Source organism: Gymnoscopelus braueri, assembly GCF_963280865.1.
Source record: "Gymnoscopelus braueri genome assembly, chromosome: 22".
In the NCBI taxonomy this organism is placed as follows: Eukaryota; Metazoa; Chordata; class Actinopteri; order Myctophiformes; family Myctophidae; genus Gymnoscopelus; species Gymnoscopelus braueri.
The window spans coordinates 25,405,519-25,426,083 of record NC_137624.1 but is presented as its reverse complement, the minus strand read 5'-3'; the positions used below and the strand labels follow the sequence as shown (position 1 = coordinate 25,426,083).

At 40.8% G+C, this 20,565-nt stretch overlaps 1 protein-coding gene across 1 annotated transcript in view; it reads left to right on the top strand.

The window, feature by feature from the left end:
* Positions 1–1,472: 1,472 nt before the first annotated feature.
* golga2 (golgin A2) overlaps positions 1,473–20,565 on the top strand; it is a gene marked incomplete at its 5' end in the record, with an annotated part of 30,961 nt that continues 11,868 nt past the window's right edge. The window contains 20 exon segments of the mRNA XM_080419790.1: positions 1,473–1,502; positions 1,505–1,558; positions 2,866–3,009; positions 5,803–5,871; positions 8,502–8,548; positions 9,046–9,109; positions 9,541–9,603; positions 12,837–12,917; positions 13,471–13,509; positions 14,109–14,171; positions 14,408–14,501; positions 14,920–15,026; positions 15,750–15,808; positions 16,530–16,671; positions 16,995–17,084; positions 18,583–18,690; positions 19,008–19,095; positions 19,219–19,361; positions 19,596–19,814; positions 20,341–20,454. Coding sequence (XP_080275916.1) covers positions 1,473–1,502; positions 1,505–1,558; positions 2,866–3,009; positions 5,803–5,871; positions 8,502–8,548; positions 9,046–9,109; positions 9,541–9,603; positions 12,837–12,917; positions 13,471–13,509; positions 14,109–14,171; positions 14,408–14,501; positions 14,920–15,026; positions 15,750–15,808; positions 16,530–16,671; positions 16,995–17,084; positions 18,583–18,690; positions 19,008–19,095; positions 19,219–19,361; positions 19,596–19,814; positions 20,341–20,454 — 1,818 coding nt within the window.

Here is a 20,565-nt window from a genome sequence, read left to right as displayed (position 1 = left end):
TGCCACTAGAGGGCGCTGTTTCACGGGTTCGTGGCTTTATGTTTTGTGTTGAAATCCCCATTTGGGAATCTTAGATCATGTCATATAAGAACTGTGTTCCAAACATAAACACACCACCCCGGCGTTTTCGTCAGGGGGGTGGCTCTGCATAGTTTATGATATTCATTCATATTTGATACAGCCTGTTTCTGGCGAAAATGGAATTCATTCTGCCTTAAAAGTCTTAAGAACTACTACTTCCGGGTCTGAAATCACTGTCCCTACAGCAGCCGCGTTCATGGGAAATGTAGTCTTTGGGTTGTTTGACTCGTTTCTAGTGTTTATATTGTGTTACTCTTTGGGTAAATGTGTACATTTACACCTTCAGTCGATGCTTCATATCCATATGAGTAAAATCGCCGGGGTGGTGTGCTTATTTTTGGAACACGGTTCTTATATGAGGCGATCTAAGATTTCCCAATGAGGATATCAACACAAAAAGTAAAGCCACGAACCTGCGGAAAAGCGCCCTCTACTGGCAGTGACGTCAGGACAGAATTGCCCTCGGCAGATTAGGTTTGGCCCCTCTCAATTGAGATTGGATTTCTCTCCCTCCGAAGCTGTGAGGGACAAATCAGGGCCCAGTATGCAAATATGGGGCGGGTTTATCACCAGAGGCATTTTTTTTAATTTGCCCCTCGGAAATGCAGGGATTCCAGACTAATATCTACGCAGTGATATTAGTCTGGCCATGCCAGGCTATCACAACTCACTCCTGACACTTTTTTCCAGCCGTTCTACCCTGCCTGTACAAGCCTGTAGATTTGCTGTTTTCACTAGAAATGTTTGAAATTCTTTTGAAAAACATCAGATTTTTGGGGGGTTGGGGGGTTGGGGGGATTTCTGAAAAGAAAAAAAAACTTTTTTAGAATCTTTTGAAATAATGTAAAAGAAATGGTAAGAAATGTAAAAAATTGAATAAATAAAAAGGCGAATTTACTACTAGAGTAACATACTCTACAGATTGTACAAAATTAAATCGTATTCATTTAAAAAAAAGTTACATAGTGAGGCTTTAAATGTGCATCTTACATGTTAGAGACAGGCTGCAGGCATCACCTACACCCAAAGATGAGAACATTTGCTAATAAAAATAAACAAAACGTTTGAATATGATAAAGCAGCAGTGATACTCCTATGTATTCACTCCTAGGTTTTAATTATAGTAGGCTTCATAATGATGACCCCAGCCTTTGTTGTGTGTGTGTAAGATGTTTAACATCTTGGAACGCCAATCTTGGTTTATACCATAGATAGACTGTACATGTTTATACTTCATCGTACGACGGTGCCAAAAATTGCAGATATACATACAAGCCGTCAGCTTTTAGACCCTAGACTTTAGACCTGTAGTTTTGGGCTGCTGTGGGAACACCGGCATTAAATATGGCGCCCCTAGTGGCAGCAACCATACTCCCGTGCAACACAAACTGATGACGTGGTTCGGTTCGCCTACCGGACGAGCAGGAGGATGGCGGACCAGAGCAGGCAAATCAAACTCGCCGCAGCCAAGAAAAAGGTAAATTATTTGACAATAATTTCAACAATGATAACAAAACAATCACGCAAAGCATCCGACGCGCCTCTCATGTGCCTGTTTGACTTGTCAGCGGTTTGTTTTCGTCCACCGAGGAGGAGGGTGACATTACACGTCCTCCGACTCGTCCCCTGTCGCTCCGGCCGACCGTCCTGCGTGTATCAAGGCGCTCGTCGGATAGGAGAGGCCGGGGCTTATTTTGGGCCTCGATTGATAGTATTGAATTGCGAGCTTATGTTGACTATTTATAGTCATTGGAGACATGTATACGTTTATTCTTGGCCTACTTGTTCCACTTCATTCATTTACTAAGTGGTTGTGTGTGGCTTTCTATCCACATTTTCTAATTATGTAGTTGGCCGTTCCTAGTTGTTAGCGTGTTGGCTAATGGCTAACTTGATTTGGTAGCTATGCAGTTTAATTCTAATGTAGTGAAATGATACTAGACAACGGTTGCCCGAGTAAAGCTTGTCTGTGGATCAGAATTAAATATCCAGCTTGCTGCAAGTTCAACAAACAAAACCCCCTGTGAGACATTGGAACTAAGTTAACCAGATAAGATGACTAACTGTTTTGACAGCTGACACCCCCACCTCGTCACATTGTCCTTGTCTCGTGTTGTGTGCCCTGAGAAAGATTGGCCTTATCAATTGTTGTTACTGTTAGCCAGGCCAGTCGACCCGTCAGCATTTGCCGTTGCCTTTCTATTTCCGTGGATATGTGATATGTGGGTTTAACCCCAGTATTTAACATTTCATTTTGGCATTCCTATTAACCATCTCTAGAGATGACTGAGAGCCTGTGTCCTCAGGGCCAGTGACAGCTGTCACTAGGAGGCATGACTAGGCCGTGGAGAAGTTGGACACTCAATACTACAAGTTAATTCGGTGTACATTAGTCAAGGAAATTAAACGGGTGGTCATTCATAAACACTTTAATAGTGTTACTTGGCCATAAGTTAAGTTAATTCTACACCCTTGTGGAGAAGAAAACAATCAATGTAGTCACAGTCATTGTACTAAAAATGCAGCAAGCAGTTGGTGTCTTGGTGATGAGGGTGCAGTTTTGCAGACGACATGAATGTAGTTTCTTGAATAGTCTCTGTTTCTCTCTCCCACACACACACACACACACACACACACACAACACAGTCTACACACTGAGGGGAGATCCTTGCTATTTCATCTGAGGGGGAAGTCACAACTCTTTTTTTTGTTAGCCTGACAAAAGCTTTGAGCAACTGAAGGACATGACTGTTCTCTCATCATCCCTTTCTCTCCTTTGCCCAGCTGAAGGAGTTTCAGCAGAAGAGCACCCCTCCCAGTGGAGGAGGAGGGGAGAAGGGGGCAGGAGGAGCAGGGCCCAAGAAGAAGCGGAAGGTGAAGGGAGGTAACCAGTCTGATGTATCGACATCGGACAGAAACTCTCCAGATGTGAGTTCATGACTTCTTTCTGTCTGTCTGTCAAGCCTAATTTGCACTTCAGCTAAAAAGTGTCATGCGACATCATCGCATGACACATTTTTGGCCAAAGCATAAATTAGCCTTCAGTCTGACAGCTGTTTGTTTGTCTGTTAAGTAGTCACCTGTCCATCTTTGTTTTTTGTTTGTGTCCTGTGACTGTCTTAAGGCCAGTCCACACCAATGCAACTCCTTGCAACGTGCAACTACTTGCAACCATTATCCCCAATGGCAGCTGCAAGGAGTTGCATTGGTGTGGACTGGCCTTTAGTGTGTGTAATGTGTAGGCCTACTAATACAGGTTGGCAGTACAATGGAGACCTTACAGTAAAAGTATCATAACCATATTAACTTACAAATGGTCGTGTAATTTGAAGATATTGGAATTCTATTGTAGACATTAGGAAAACATGTTGATGAGGATTGTAAAACATGAAACAACATGGCAGCATATATTATTGATTAGTAACTAATACTTAGCTGTCCTACAGTATGCACGCTGAACCGATTCATCATCCTCTTTATCAGTATTTAGTTACAGGACTGGGAGACCTGTCGTTTTATTTCTACAGAACAACTTGCAAAACAGCCAAGGAGACTTCCTATTCACACTGCCTGATTTTTGGTTATACCTGTCGGGCTGGGGCCATTAAAATTCCAATGCTGTCATGTACTGCCAAAGGACATATACTTTATACATCCTTTGGCAGTACATGATAGCAGACAGAAAAAGTCTTGAATGTCTTAACTGAGTCAGCACTAAGGCGACAGGCAAAATTGAAGCACTCTCCCCTCAAAATCAGAACAACTCAGATAGCTGGCACTGTGAGCTAGCATCACAAGCAATAGTGTTCATGCTAATCCTTCTTCTGTTCAGCTCTGGATTAGAATTGATGCAGCTGTATCCAAGTCTTGGGATCTGCGAGATTGTCTCCAGCTTTGTGTTTCCATATAGCACATAGCTTCCAAACAGCACTCAGAACTAATAGTGGACACATTACTGAATTGGCAGAGCTGCAGACTGTACTATATGCTTGGGTATTTGTAGCTGATCTGACCTGTTTACACATGTGTGCATATATTGACAACAGTATACCTGTCTTTTAATGACTAGGCTGTTAATGACTGTTTGGGTCATTTTTGTTCCAGCACCCCATAAACAAACTAACATGGCTTTTCTGACTGCATGAACATACAAGCACACATACACCATTTAAACCTACACACATACACCATTTAAACCTGCATCTCTCAAGTGCAGCTCTGCTCTCCATATCCATAGTTTCAATATTTAAATTAATCTCAACTTTTTGTGATAGAAGGTAATGACAAAGCTGTGATTTCTACTACACTTACCCATCATGAGGAATAGAAAATGTAGGAACATACTGTATTTGTGTTTTCCTGTTAAGTATATTTTTCTTTTGTATAGTATTGCATTTTCTTTTGTGTCAACCCAAAGACTTTTGTTGCCCTAGTTGTGTGTAACACTCGTCTCGTATATAAATATTTCAATAATTTATTCAGTCATATTTTTTATCTCTGATGTTTGCAAGATACAATTGTATTGCAAGATACAATGGATTATTTTGTAGTAGTGTGCTTCCGCATTACAGGAAGTCAAACAAGTTAGACAGCAACTAGCCTATCATTTTCATCTTTGTTAAAATCTTAAAGACAATGCATCATCAACATCAAACTGCCTTCGCTATTTTGGGTTAAGTCATTATAGGAGACATAAAAGCTCACAACATGTCGCAGATTCTATTAAGTCAATCAGATTCTATTCTGCAATTGTACTGGTGCTATGCTTCCTTTCAAGCCTGTTTTTCTGCCTCTGTTGAGGAATGGTGATTCTGATTTGCTCCAGGTGATTTGTGATGAGGTGATCAGTCTACTCTAGGCTTTGTTCAGTCTATGGGTCTGACTAACGGTCGAGGATCAAAATAATAATAATCCTGGACCAGAAAGAGGTTATTGAGGTGATCAACATGGCAGTGTACTACGTAACATGGTTGTATACTGCTGCATAAACTCATCTGTGCCTATTTTGTATAGATAAACTGCTGTCACTAACCTCATCATAATTGATTGATGCAGTGGATTCAGTGTCATACCACAAAAGTTTGGTACCTTTTCCCCCACAATGCACATGCCTTCACAGAAGTTCAGCTCTGTTTTTCATGTTCTCTTTAGTAATTGCTTCAGTGGCTTTGCTACTACTACTACTACATGTCGTGCAAAGACCAATGGCAACACACAATGCTCCTCATTTGATTTGCCACTTACTGTATGACCTTTGTCTCTAGCGTTGTCATCTTCTTGTTAGACTTCTTAAATTAATAACTCTGCACAGAAATTATGAAATTGGTGAGATTCTGCACAGGAGGGCTTTTTTTTCTGCCAAAGGCACAACATAATATTGATTGAGTCACTTAAGTTTGTAATAGGTTTTCAATAACAATTTCAGTAATTGCAAATTCTTCTATCAGTAATAATACAAAAAAAGGTGTATAATTGTTATTGACCAGTTTCCAATACAGGGGAAAACAGAGCCAACTTCAAGTAAAGACTGGAATGTGAGTCACATGCCAGTCTTTAGTCTCCTCATGGTCCCACTCCCAGCACAATGGCATTCAATATTTCTCATTTCAAATCCCTTTTGTAGGATACTCTTAGCACTTACCCTTTCTATCCCTTTCTGTGTATCTCTGTTCCTTTCTGACTCACCCTCACCTTCCCATCTGTCCCTGTCCTGTCATGTAGTTTGACAGTATTCTGAAAGCACTTAGTCAGAGCAATGGACTAGTCCTGCCTCCCTATGGCAACAGTCAGGTGAGCCTCGCTCTTTCAGTCCTTCCTGTCTGTTCCTCTTGCCCGTTTTCTTCTCCTTGCATTCCTTACTGTCACGTGCTGCTCTTTCCATAGTAGGTGATATTTTATCCAATGCAAAGCTACCCCTGCTTCTGGCCCCTTACCTCTAGTGCACTTAATCACTCTGTGTGTTTACATGCACAATAATGCCCCGATTGTACCCCAAATAAGGCAATACTAAAGTTGAAATGGTCATGTATTGTTATCTGATTTCCAAAATCAGGGTAAGGTCTTAATCAGGGTAAGAAAAACCTGTTTAAGACGGAATCTTTTATGATCATGATCAATCTTTCGATTTATTTGGGCATGTAGGCTAAATGTTTTTTGGGATTTCCTTGTTTCTTAATAAGAGTGTGTTTAAATGCATGTACTGTGCTACTGCTAAGGTTGAACAGCTTCACTCTATAGAAAGTATTTACAAGCCTTTATAGGGAATTGCTGTAATCGCACTAATGCTATGCATGTAAATGCTTCTATTGAACTATTGCCATAACCTGATCATTCCCGGGTATTGGCGCGCCTGGAAAATTCACCCATAGACTGATGAGTAGTGGAATTGGATGGTTTGAAGTGCATAAATTGGGACACTGTGGGGTCTAGGGGAGGGACAGTGGAGCAGGGATAGTCATTATTCTCCGTTCAGACCTTGTTTTGGCATGTTGTTGTTGTTGTTGCCGCCGCCAGTGTTACTGATGACCCACCAGAATCCCTGTCTAATGTCCTAGCAGTGCTGTGTGAATTGGGTCAGTTAACATGACTCGAGTTTAGTTCGGTAGGTCCGTCTGCATGGCCATGGCATCCTTTTGTGGGCAGTGAGCACCTGACATTATTTTTTGCTCGATTTTAATATGCAGACATGTTTAGTTCTCAAAAGAAAACTGTTGTCATTCTGCTGCTTTTCCGTTGTTTTGACTTTTACAGTAAGTTGTGATGTGCTCAGCAGTGTTTTGTACTGTGTGTACTTGTTTAACCACATTAACCTTGGCATCCCTATTTTGGGCATGTCATTGGAGGCAAATCTCAATACGCATCGCAAACAATGTGAGCTTGTAGAACGGCTATTTCTTGAAAAGCCAAAGTATAAAATAGATCTTAAGTGGTTAATCCCCCACCTTTCCCGTCTTAGCCTTAACACATTAAAACCGGGAAAGAGTCTGTGTGATTTTAGATTTTAGGGTTGGCTATTCAAAAATAGCAGATGTACAAGCTTGTACATCTGCTATTTTTGATCATTTTTTTTTTTAAAAAGTTGAATAATTTTGAATTAAGGAAAAGTGTGACAACTAAGAGATTTAAAAGGCATTTGTAGAATCGGCCTCAGGTCTTAATGGGTTAAACTAGTGTCTGTGTGTGTGTGTGTGTGTGTGTGTGTGTGTGTGTGTGTTGCCTCTCAGGCCTATGCTGATATGGAGACCACCAGGGGGTCTCCGGCCCCTCAGCTGCTGGAGAATCCCATTGGAGAGCCTGGCCGTGGCTCACCTGTGTCTAACCCCGCTAGCGCTATTACAGCTACTAACCCTGAGTGTGTCACTCACAACACAGCCCTACAGGTGTGTCTCTCACACTTTATTCTCTCTCTTTCCTTCTCTCTCTCTCTCTCTCTCTGTCACTCTGCCCCCCCCCTCCCTCCGTTAGTCATTCACCTTTTATTTTATTATCATAAATCCCATTAACACCAGTGCTTAACGTGCTTTGTCTACACAGTACACTAAAGTACTTATTATCACACTACAGCTAAATACATTTTTTCGCTAGTCCTCAGTGCTAAACGCAGTGATGTTTACACACGGTTTGGTCGTGAAAGAGAGTGAACCGCATTCTGAAACATTAGTGAGTGAGTAGATGAAAGTTTCAGGCTGTCGATTATGTTTTTGCTGATTGTGAGTGCTGCTGATAGGAATGATTTCTAAAGTGTGAACCACGACCACACTGATAACTAGTTGTATGGCAATGTCACAGACAGTATGACACCAGAGGTAAATGTTATGCTCACACTACACACTTACACGCACAAACATAACCTATGGTCAACAACAAAAAAGCTTTTCAGTTGAAAATACATTACTTTTGTTATGAGACATGAATTATTAATCGGGGAGAAAAAAACATAAGGTTGCTGTCAGTGTCCGTTTATATGGATACATGTTTGATGGATAAACTGACCATATATAGCAGTCAAGTAATACCCCATAAATAGGCTATAGTCCTTCTCACAGCTGACCCGGGTTTGAAGCCGACTCGAGGCTCTTTGCTCTCTCGTGCCTTTCCTGTCTCTCTCTGTCACTATAAAAAATTAAGCAGAAATGCCAAAAAAGGAAGCTTTATCTCTTTGTAAAGTTGCTGAAGTTGCCATGTTTGGTCTACTAAACGTTGCTATGGTAAGGTTACAGATGTTCATGGCCATCATTAGCCTGATCATACACACAGGGCTCTTTTCTCGCTGCTCTGCTGTGTATGTACAGTACAATTTCAGTATTCACTCATTAGTAAATATATGGTTATCAATCCCAAACACTGACCGTATAAACATAGCAATGTGCACACACACAGATCAACTTCATTCCTATCTGTCTCTCTGTCTGCTTCTACAGAACTACCCTGATACCAATGGCAATGAGAGTTCCATGGAGGAAAATAGGTGCGTCAACTTCCCATACCTTTATCACATGGTGCCCCTGACACTTGCATCTCACTATCTAATATGTACACTAAATAGTTAATTATTGTACGTTATGTCATATATAGACCAACTGTCTAATATGTGCATGTAATATGAGGGTGTCATTCATCCTTGGCCTATACATGGTATACGTTCATAGAATCTGAATATTACACTTATTCTGCTGTTTGTCATCTGATGTAGTGTCATGGTTTTTTAAGGTTACCATGCAACATGGTCAACCACTTAAGCCTGACTTATTCCAATGCCGATGTCAGGTTGTGAACATAGCCGATCTAAAAGCACACAATGTCTCGCAACACATAGTGAACTGCTGTTTTCGCCACAAGACACCTGCCTATGGCAGAATAAATTAAGCTTATAGGACTAGGCTATTTTTGAATTTTATAGGGACACCACACCAGTGTTAATGTGGTGTTAATATTATATTTTATGTGTGATTTCTTGTCTTGTAGACCCCTATCAGCTACAGAGAGCCTGCGACAGCTGTCCCAACAACTGAATGGCTTGGTGTCTGAGGTACCACATTATTATACACACCTGGTTCATCTCAGCACACATACACACTTGTCTCATCTCCTCCATACATAATTTACACTTCTTTGTCTGACCATGTTGATCGGCATAAACACTATTTTCTGTTATTTTCTTTGAGCGACGTAGAAATTGGGCTTTACACTTTGACCAGTATCTCATTACTGCTGAATTGCATTATAGATCAATACTATGTTAAAGTGCATAGAAGCTCATAACATTGTCCATTTAGTTATTTCCTCTGAATGTCTATTGTCATCATTTGGAATACAATACTATTTTATTGTATATTTTTTGTCATTTAAGGAATTTCCTATACTGGAATTTGGCCCCAGGATTTACTTAAGACACTTTATAAAAGGTTTTGAAGAATGTGTACCATATGTAGAAATGTGTTGTTCTCTGTGTGATTTTAGTCGTCCACTGCTTATGTGAATGGGGACAGCGCTCCTTCACCTGTCCATGAGAAAGAGCTTGAGGTAAGAGATGCAACTAATGCTTTCTATCAAGAATCAGGCAAGTTTGAAATGACTTGGAATTAAGAAACATTTGAGTCGAGCCAAAATCAAGTTTGTAGTGCATACTTATATATGATTTATTCTTTGTTGTGTGCAGATAATAGCCGATCTACAATCTCACAAAGTGTTGCTCTGCAGTGTGTTGTGAGCTTGTAGATTGCAATACGAAATATAAATCATGCTTTACCCACTGAATGACTTCGGCACTCAACCAGAACTTAAATAATGTGAAAGTGGGGGATTCTTTCTTAAATTATCTAAATTATTTACACATTGCATAAGTATTCTCTCCCTTTGCCGCAAAATCCCTAAATACACTTTAGTGAAGCATGTTACATTCAGACGTCATATAAATATTTAATGAGTCCTTCTGTATGCAATCAAGTAAGTAAGTGATGTCAGTGATAAGCTTGTAGTGAAGTACCAAGAAGAAAAAAAAATGACACATCCTCCAAAGAACTTTTAAATCCATTATAAGAAAAATGGAACCAATATGGTAGAACTGCACCTCTGCCAAGGCCATCCACCGTAACCGAGCGACCGGGTAAGGAGGGCATTAGTCAGATGGAACCAGGAAGCCAATGGTATCTCTGAAGGCACTGGAGTGATCCACAGATGAAATGGGAGAAATTGTCCTTGCCACAACTATTAAACGCACAATCCACAAAGCTGGGCCTCATGGAAGAGTGGTGAGAAGAAATCCACTGCTGAGGAAAAGCCACATCCAATCCCATTTGGGAGGCAGCAAACTTGTGGATAAGTGGATCTGGTCTGATGAGACCATAATTGAACTTTTTGGCCTTAATTCAATCTATCAGACCTCAATCTGATTGAAAATCTGTGGCATGTCCCGATGACGTACAAAGCTGATATTGACCTCAAAAGCCGCAAAATCCACGTACCAAGTACTGGCTCAGGGATTGAGTACTTATGCAACCAAGAAATACTGCATGTTGTCTTTGTTTATTATCTGTGGTACAATAAAACATATTTTTCACCTTCAATGTGTTTCTATGTTGTGAAAATCAAATCAAAATTCCAGAGTTAATCAATTTTACTTCGAGGTTGTAACACTCTAAAATATGTAAAAGTACAAGGGTGAGGGGATAACGTGAGTGCACAGCAGAATGTGTATCTCAAAAAGTCCTCAAAGACCAGTCAGCAGTCAGAGCCGAGGGATGAATGAATTAGCAAAGCAGTACAGAGCAGTGTAGTCAGTCATAGCCATCCATAACATGTACCCTAGCGTCCCTTTTCTGGGGAGAACATTTGGCAATCTATACAGTAGTTCGGCTCTTCTCTGCGAAGAGATTTGAGAAAAAGGACGGGCCTAATCTAGAGCCCTGGGGGACTCCGGTCAACAAAGTATACAGGGTTTAAGTGGTTAATTGGCTGAGGCGAGGCACTGTGGTGGCAGGAAGTATTATACTAGTAGAGACTATTATACTAGTAGATGATCAGTAATACAGGGACATTGGAAACTCTCCTGTGGTACCTCCAGAGTACATTTTCCCCAGCTGCATTTGCTCCCTGTTGCATCATTGTCCTTGGTGGAATAGTTCAAATGTCAATCCTCCCCCGCGCTACCACTTCCATCCAGTGCTACACTTTCATGCTCTGCCCCCATGTAGCCTTCCTTTTTTTTCCCCTCCCAGTCTGTGCAAAGTTCGCCTGAGTTTTTGGTCATTTTACTCGCCCTCACAAAGTTTGGCATGGTCATTCCCCCTCTGTCCATCCATACATACCGACTCTTTTACTGTAGAAAGCGCAAGCAATTATGTAGTCCAATAATATAGTTCAATAATGTGTCTCTGAGCACTGCTCTATAAGGACTATATAGAGCACCGAAGTCCTGACGTCACTCGTTCATCCCCAGGTTTGCGGAAGTAATTTCTCTATGGAGAATAACATTGGGTCATCTTAGAATCGTCTCATATAAGAATTGTGGTCCAAAAATAAACACCGCGTGTCGGCGTTATTGTCAGGGAGGAGGTTCTGTATCGTTTATGATAGTCAGTCACTTATATTTGATACAGTCTGTTTCTGGCGAAAATTTAACTAATTCGGCGGAAGTAACATTAGCGTTTTCTCACCGTCAGTTGATGCTTCATATCCATAAGAGTCAAACCGCCGGGGTCATGTGTTTATTTTTGGAACACAGTTCTTATTTGACGCGATATTCAATACGTCTATGGGATTCAGAACGGGGGTGGAAAACTGCAAACCAGGTAGACAAACAAAGGATGTGTAAATGACGTCAGACTTCGGCGGTCTATTGAGATATAAACTGGTCATTTATAGTCCAAACTCACTAAAACATGGATGGTGAAATAAATAGTAATTTGAAATTAAATTGTTTATGGCCTTTTGATTATATTCTGTATTCTGAACTTGCCCGGACCTACCAACCTGGTGAATATTAAATGGCCTAAAGTTTTAACTATAGACAGTTTAGAAGGTGTAAAGGGCCTATAGTGTTAGCTTAGTGTTCTTTGTATTGAATGTTGTAGGGGTGGTACATTGTTGCCTAAAAGCACTGCTCTTGCCCTTTCCACATGTTATTTAATTCACCACACTCTGGCATTGCAATTTAATTAGCCCACTATTAAGCATTACTTGGATGTTCCAAGTGCAGCGGCCTTTGTGCAGTGTAGAGAAACTAGTGTAATGTGTAGGCAAACATGTAAAACAAATTATTTTAAGTCGGCGTAGTGGACAGATTTTCTTGAAACTTGGAAGGAGTGATTAGTAGGCTGCTCGGTACAGACGATTGACTTTTATGTTGAAAAGGACAAGTTCTCAAAGAAGGTCAAGGTCAAAATTACATAATCCCTCATATACTGTAGTGCTGAGTTGTGCACTCTACTGAATGCCATCATTCTAGTCAATTATGTCTTAATGATGGCCCCGCTCCCCCTTTAGCCAGGCCAGATTAAATAACAGTTTACCTGCCAATGTCATCTACTTTCCTCATGTGTTTTACCATATCATATTTATCAGAACATTTTGCACTACTTGATAATGAAACCGGTACTATTATTTACCTTAGCGCTAATGATCTACATTTTGATTTTTCTCTCCTCCACCCTCCTGTTTCTTTGTTTCACTTTCACCTCCTCACTTTATCTCATTCTGCTTTCTTTTTCTTTCCTTTTTTTCCTTTCTATTCCCGGATGCATGTGTGCACGTGATAGAATCGGAACCAGGAGCTGGCTGCTGCCCTGGACTCCAGCAACATAACAAACTCTCAGCTCAATACCAAGCTATCCCAGCTGGTAAGAAGCTGTGTGTGTGTGTGTGTGTGTGTGTGTGTGTGTGTGTGTGTGTGTGTGTGTGTGTGTAATGGGAGTTTGCCATTTCTTTAGTTTATCCTTGTGACAATTATTAACCCATTACCAGCCATTACAACCGCACTACGTACTGTGCACACACATCTTGCATGTGCTCCTCATTAGCATTAAATAAGCAACACTTAACTGCATGGCTATAACTTCATTTGTCATCTCATCTTTCGCTTTTGTTGATAAAACACACTTTTCTCCACGTTTTTACAGTAAATTGATTCAGATCATGCTGTCCTGTACTCAGAATTGACATGAAGTCAATACTGGGTATTATGGCTTATTTAGTATTGTTTTGTTGATTTTATAGCACAACTAACTGCTAACCAAAATACTAAATGGGCTAATCAAGTACTTGGATTGCTTTGCAATGATACTGAGCTAGGCGTGAACTGGCACTGGCAATGTTGTTGGGGTTGATAAGTAAGGTCTTACTCTTGATTAGCCTTAAATTCACATTAATCTGTTTGTTCTGTTGGTTTGGCAGACTCAGCAATCTCAAGAGGTCACAGATCAGCTACACAAGGTAAACACTGTTTATTGTTATTATTATTATTGTCTTGGTCTCTCTTTCTCTACCCCCCAATTCATACCACATACACACAGAAACCGCTATCACACATGTAGTTTATCCCTGAAATGGTCAGAAATATTGCCTGCATGGGATGAGAAGTGAATGGGAGCATCAACATCCAGGGAAATCTATTATTGGTGCACCCCCAAGACCTAGCAACATACAGTAGCATCAAAACGCTCAATGTATCCAGATTCCAGTGCATCTTTCTGATTCAAGTGGACCACAACAAACTTAGCTCACAAGTATATTAAATGTCAAATACATACAGTAAGAACATGTCAATGACTGCATACATTAAATGGACATCTGGCCTTATCCTCTCATATTGCCGTTGCCATGGCATGTGATGATTAAACACAAGATGAAAATATTCCTGAAAGTGGCTGCATGTGTGAATAGTAAAAATCACTAGGTGATATGGAAAGGTTATCCTACTAATATAATGGTTTGAAAGGGATTTCAGACACTCTGTTTTCTCCCCAGAACCAACTCACCATCTCTTGCTGCTTCCTGAATATCTTATTCTTTGTATACATTTCTTTCATCAGGAGCGAAAGGAGTTTGAGCAGAAATCTGTGAAGGAGCAAGGAGCTATGCGGGAGCAATTACAAGTAACCACTCTTTCTTGACCTCAGTACATACTTTTTACAAACCTTTTTAAATGCATTCTGAAAATGTGCAGTGTGTTTATAGGCCTGTTTCTATATTTTACTCCATTTTTATACATGAGTGGATCAATCTAGAGTTAAATGCAAGACGTAGTATGATAAAAGTACGATTCAGCTGCCTGATGACTGGATTTGCCATCATAATGACCTTGCTTTATGTGTGAATGTCATCTTCCCAGGTTCACATACAGACCATCGGCATACTAGTATCAGAGAAAACAGAGCTGCAGACGGCACTGCAATATACGCAACATGCTGCACGCCAGAAATCAGGTGTGTGTAACGTGCGTGTTGGTTTTTGTGAGTAATTAAAGCTGCAATCTGTAAGATTTATGCCCTGCCTTGGAGATTCACCTGGGTCTCCTGCGAGAGCAGCAAAAGGTCTACTGCTGAGCTAAGATGGAAAGCCTGTTTGGGCAGGGGAGATATCACGCTTTGAACTTCATGACGTGTACGTTTCTCAATAGAAGAGTAGGGAATTCAGCTCCAACCACCATATTTGTGTTAGTTAAATTGTATTAACATACTGTGTGCCATACAGATTCACCAAATATTTACACAAAAAGAGTTATGGTTGCAGCTTTAAATGAGACATGCATACATGATCATAGCCATTGATCAATCTATTGATCAAATGTACAGTTGATCAAACAGCATTTTGATTCAATCATGTATGTGTGTGTGTGTGCAGGAGAGGCAGAGGAGCTGAACAACCGTCTGCAGAGCACCAAGCAGAGAGTTTCAGAGCTAGAGAGAACTCTGTCCTCTGTTTCCACACAACAGAAACAGCTTGACAAGGTAGGACGCATTTCATTGATCCATCTATTGCGTGAGTGTTTGAAAATATTCAAACACTCACTCACTGACATGATTACTGTAAACTTTCATTGTCACAATATTACAACCTGTCCAAAGTTCCACGTGCTTGGAATTGATAGTAAGGATGGCTGACTATTACCCTGTTTGGTCAGATGTGTCATGCCCGATTTATACATTGTGGTACGATGCCGCGTCAGAAATAGGCAATCGAGCCACTGGGTTTGTAGATCGGCAATTTTTTGGCATGTGACACCGTCGTACGACTTGGATTAAATCTGGGCTTTTGCTGTGTTCACACTAGCAGTGACAAAGCAACAGGTACAAGTCATTCGTCATGGAAGCCAGTGACACGAAGCTACAAACTGACAAAAAAAAGAAAAGAAGTTGAGCAGGCTTCAGCTTTTTTTTTCATATAATGTTTTTATTTAACCATTTCCTCTCCCCTTCTCTGTCCCTACGATTCCTACTACATAATGGAAGAAAAACTAATAATTGACGCCAACCAGTTCCCCTGTATTATTTAACCCTACCGGTCTCATTTCATTTACACAGTGTGGCTCGAGCAACACAACGGTGACTCAGCAGCAATATAGCTGGCAGTGCATGGACGTTTTTTTTTTTATAGCTTTTGTCGCCACTAGTGTTTACGCAGCATTAGGCCTCCTTGGCGTTTCTGACTGTAGTTTTTTCTGTTCTGTGCAGCATAACAAAGACCTCGAAAAGGAGAGAGATGCCCTGCGGCTAGAGGTGTACAGACAGAAGTAAGCATCTTGGGAGTGGCGAAGAAGCATTATTACTATTTATGTGATATTATTAGTGTCTTCCCAGTAGCATAGAAATGATGAAATGGATGCAGAAGGTAAGAACAACACAATGAAGTCTGAGTGTGGAAAAATATAATAACTCTTACTCTAGCTGATATTAAATTGACAATTGAGAACAAACAATTACTCAGTCACTGTCATTGCTAATCTTGTGGAATAAATAATAAAGACATTTGTCTTTTTTAAGACCTTCATTAACCCATTTAAAATAATTCCTAAATCCCTATAACCTATTCCATAGTATGTATGTTTATTTCCAACATAGCAAAGACAAATATGAATAAAACCACTAATAAGGCGAGGCAAAATATAATGTAATTCATGTAATTAATCCAATTCATATACCGTGATGATTGATACCTTCAAACATTGCATATTGTGTCCAGCTTTACCCCTAAATCAATGGTTTGCAACGTTGCGGTCCAGCGACCCCCAGGGGTACTTCAGGCGGTTCTTGGGGGCCCCTAGCTAATTTAATGATAGTTAGGAACCAAATGAACTGAGGATTTTACATTGCATATTGGGGTCAGACCAAAAAATGGTAGAGAATCACTTCCCTGAAAATATAGGTCAGTATAGTAATGTGATTCTCTCACTGCTCTGTTTTGGGGCATCCCCATTTTGATCTTTGGACATGACAAATTGTGTGTTTTTGTAGCAATGCGAGTGAAGAGTCGAAGCAGCAGACCTCTGAGATGACGGAGCAGCTTCACCTGAACTCACAAGAGAACATAGCGATGAGGCTGGAGGTGGAAGAGCTACGCAAGAGGCTGGAGATGGCGGACTCCATATTACAACAGGTATGAATAATTAACACTGGAGCAAAGGACCAGCCACATTAGCATACCAGTGTTTCCTTCCCAGTAGAGGTGTTTCTCCCCTCAGTGTTAACACTTAAACCACTTTCACCCTGGTGTTCCTATTTCGAATTTGCATCACATTGTGTAAAAGACAGTACAAGAGGCGTTTGAGCCCAAGAATTCCCTGCGGCATAATGGACACACATGAACAAACACGCAGCACTGAGGTCCCTCCAAAGGTTGTAGTAAACCACTAGATATTCAATGTCTGTGTTCCAAACCTGATGTCCAAACCAACAGCTTTGTTTCTTTTGTCTGTCCAGTTCTCCAGTCAGTCAGGACCGCCCAGTCCCAACCAGCAGCTCCAGTTGCTTTTGGAGGAAAAGCAACAACTGGAAGCACACACTCACCAGGTCGGTTTGTATTCATCTTTTCCCTCTATTTAAATGTATTTTTCATGTGCAGAAAAGTGTCTGTGTTCCCCCAGTTTTACAATGAGGATTTCAAGCAGAAGGGGCTTGAATGTGCCTGTGTAATTGTATATATTTAAAGCTGCAATTCATAACTTTTTTCAGTGAATAAAACATTATTGTAACCAATCTGTATGGAGGTGGTCTCCCTACTCTTCTATTGAGAAATGTATATCCGGTGTTCAGGTAGGACACCTACTGGTTAATAAGAGGTATTTCTCAAATTGTGGCACTTGTGTGGGAGACCTGGGTTCAAATCCCAATAGAACATACATTTGACTGATTGAAGCTTAAAAAGGTTTGATAGTCAGTATTGGCCGATAGTCCCAAGTTGTGTGCTTGCTTGGTATCGCAGGTGACAAAGTGGTATCGGGGCATCCCTATATTTGCTAACTAACTTCACTTGACCAACTTTTCTTTTACCGAGTGCAAAGCGTGATATGTTGTTTTATAATGTTAATGTTAGTCTCCTTGATTTTTAGAATATTTAAACGTTTTACCAAAAAGGGAGATATATTCCCTGGGTCTCCCTGGGTTAGGGAAAGAGTGGACCAGAAGTAGCTGCTAAACGTATATAATCATAGTGGTGATTTTTATTATTGAGAATTCCTGTCCTGGTCAGGAAATTAAAGAAGGGAATTTCTTTTTGAGAGAGAAATTAAAAAACAACAATTTTCTTTTTCTAATGCCATCCAGACAAATCACACAGATAATCTGTGTTAAAAGATTTATACCGGCGCCCTGGTATAAATGAAATGATTCATGATGTCCCTTGTTCTGTAATTTGAAATGTTTTTGAACAGGTCAACAGTTGTATTATATTAACCCATTAAGGCCGATTCTACAAAAAAAACCTTCTAAATCCTATATTGCTACATCATTGGTTCTCAAACCTTTTCATGTCAAGGTAAAAATGATAAGTATTTGGCCGCGGACCCCCATCTCAAAAATATTTTGTTTTCCAGAACCCCCAGAAGCAAAGATTTGAGTTACAAATGGTCGCTTTAAAAAAAGATATATTCAAAGATTTGCAAGATTTTTTAAAAATAGTATATCTACAAGCTCGTAGCACGGCACTCTGTGCCGCGCTATGAGCTTTTAGATCTGCTATTTTTGAATAGCCAAAGAAATCTAAAATGTCACAGATGCGTTCCCGGTCTTAATGGATTAACTGGATTGTTGTGGCATGTCACACGAAAGTTAGACAAGGGAAGAAAATGTTAGAAAAGGGATTTACTACTTTTAATGACATTTCATTCTTGCTAACCCAATCAACCTCCTCATGCCCCCTATTAGTGCTCCTTCGTAGACCTGTCTCTGCTGCCATGGTAACATTTCCCTTTTATTAGTGTCATCTAACGTGCCGCGGTAGCTGAAACCCCCCCCACCCCGCCAATTTACATGTTGAATAATGCTTTTCTCTGTATCTTTGGTGACACAGCTGATGGAGTCAGTAGTCCAGCTGCAAACAGAGAGGGACCGCTATGCTGAACAGATACAGGAGGAGGGACGTCTCTGGAAGGACAAAACGGAACAGCTCTTATCTCAGGTAATACTACTACCACCGCTGTCACATTAGTGGAACCTGGTGTCCCTTTTTATTATAGGTGACATCTTTTGAAAATAGTGAATTTTCTTTTTTAAAACAAGCATTTTCTTTTATAAAGTGTTGTTCACAAATACCAAAAATAGTTTTTATTTTTGCTATTTATCGAAGTATATGCCAAAGTATATTTATAAGACAGTGTTGACACTGTGTTAACAAACAACATGAGATGAAACGAGTGTGCAAGATCATCCTTTCATAAAAATCCAACTGTTCAGAATTATGGTTGAACTTGTTTTTTTTTTCTGTGTGTGTTACAGGTGAGATTAGTAGCAGAGGAGAGGGACAGGAGCATCAACCATGTCCAGGAGCTGGAAGCACAAATAACTGAACTAAAGAATATTGCAGGTGAAAAGCATGCATCTACTCTATGCCCCGCTTAACCACTCTCAACTTTTGACATATCCTATTCCCTTTTTATATGAAGTTTTTAAAATGATGATAAACACGAAACACTATTTTTCCTTTCAGCAACACTGGCCCAGGAGAGAGAAGCCCAGGGTCAGGTACAGCCAGAACCTTCTGGGCCGTCGGAGACAGAGGTGGCTCTGCAAGAGGCCCTCAGCAGCTTGCAGCAGGAGAAAGATGCTGTCACTGCACAGTACCAGGCACAGGTATGAAACATACATTCACACATGACACAGTTTTGTGTAACCCAATTACAAATCAATTACAATCACCCAGAAATGTGTGGAGGTTGTCAGTTGCTCCATACTCTTCTATAACTGTCATAACATGTCCCACAACCACCACCACTGTAGCTATAGTTGCGTCTCACAGGTCATTTTAAGCACCTAAATCTAACCCCTTCCCCTGTAACAAACCCTCCCCCCCCCTCCCCGCTATAGCTGCATGACAACCAGCAGCTGAGTCGGATGTGTGCGGAGCAGGAGACCCGTATGGGGGAACTGGATCAGCAGATAGAGAGCCGGACCCAGGAGGCCGACGACCGCCACCGCATGCTCGAGGACGTCCAGTCGGACAAGGCCACCATCAGCCGGGCGCTCACGCAGAACCGCACGCTGAAGGACCAGCTGGCCGAGCTGCAGAACGGCTTCGTCAAACTGGTGAGAGGAAACGAGGAGGGCGGCGTTTTGCTCCTCAAGCTTCTAACTAGGCCTGTCACAATTATGACATAATCGTCTACTCGCAATTATTTGAGATAATGGCAATAATGTTTTGCATAATTGTCATAATTGTTTCCATGTTGAAAAATGTTCACACATTGTCAAATATATAAAAAAATAGCAGAAATAGTAGATCTGCTATTTCTGCTATTTTTACATTATTTTGTTCATAATGTTCCAGTGTTCAATGCCAAACACACATTTAAATCGTTAATCGCAATTATTTGAGTGACAATTAATCGTCAACTTAAATTTGTAATCGTGACAGCCCTACTTCTAACTTCTTATTTTTTCCTCCTTCTCGGTTATCGCTTCAGCCATGGTTTTTCTTTTTTCTTCTGCCATTTATTCTCTTTCCATCCTGCCTTGATTGTCATTTCGTAGAGATGTGATCCGTCACGCGGCTTATGAAATCACATTCAGAATAGCGAATCGCTGTTATTTAATTACAACTTTGATTGTGTAGACGAATGAAAACATGGAGCTGACCACCGCCATCCAGTCAGAGCAATATGTGAAGAAGGAGCTGGCTCGCAGGATGGGGGAAATTCAGGAGGCTCTTCACAACGGCAAGGAGCAGGTAAGGTCGCTCACAGAAATGCATCTCTCACACACACACACACACACACACACACACACACACACACACACACACACACACACACACACACACACACACACACACACACAC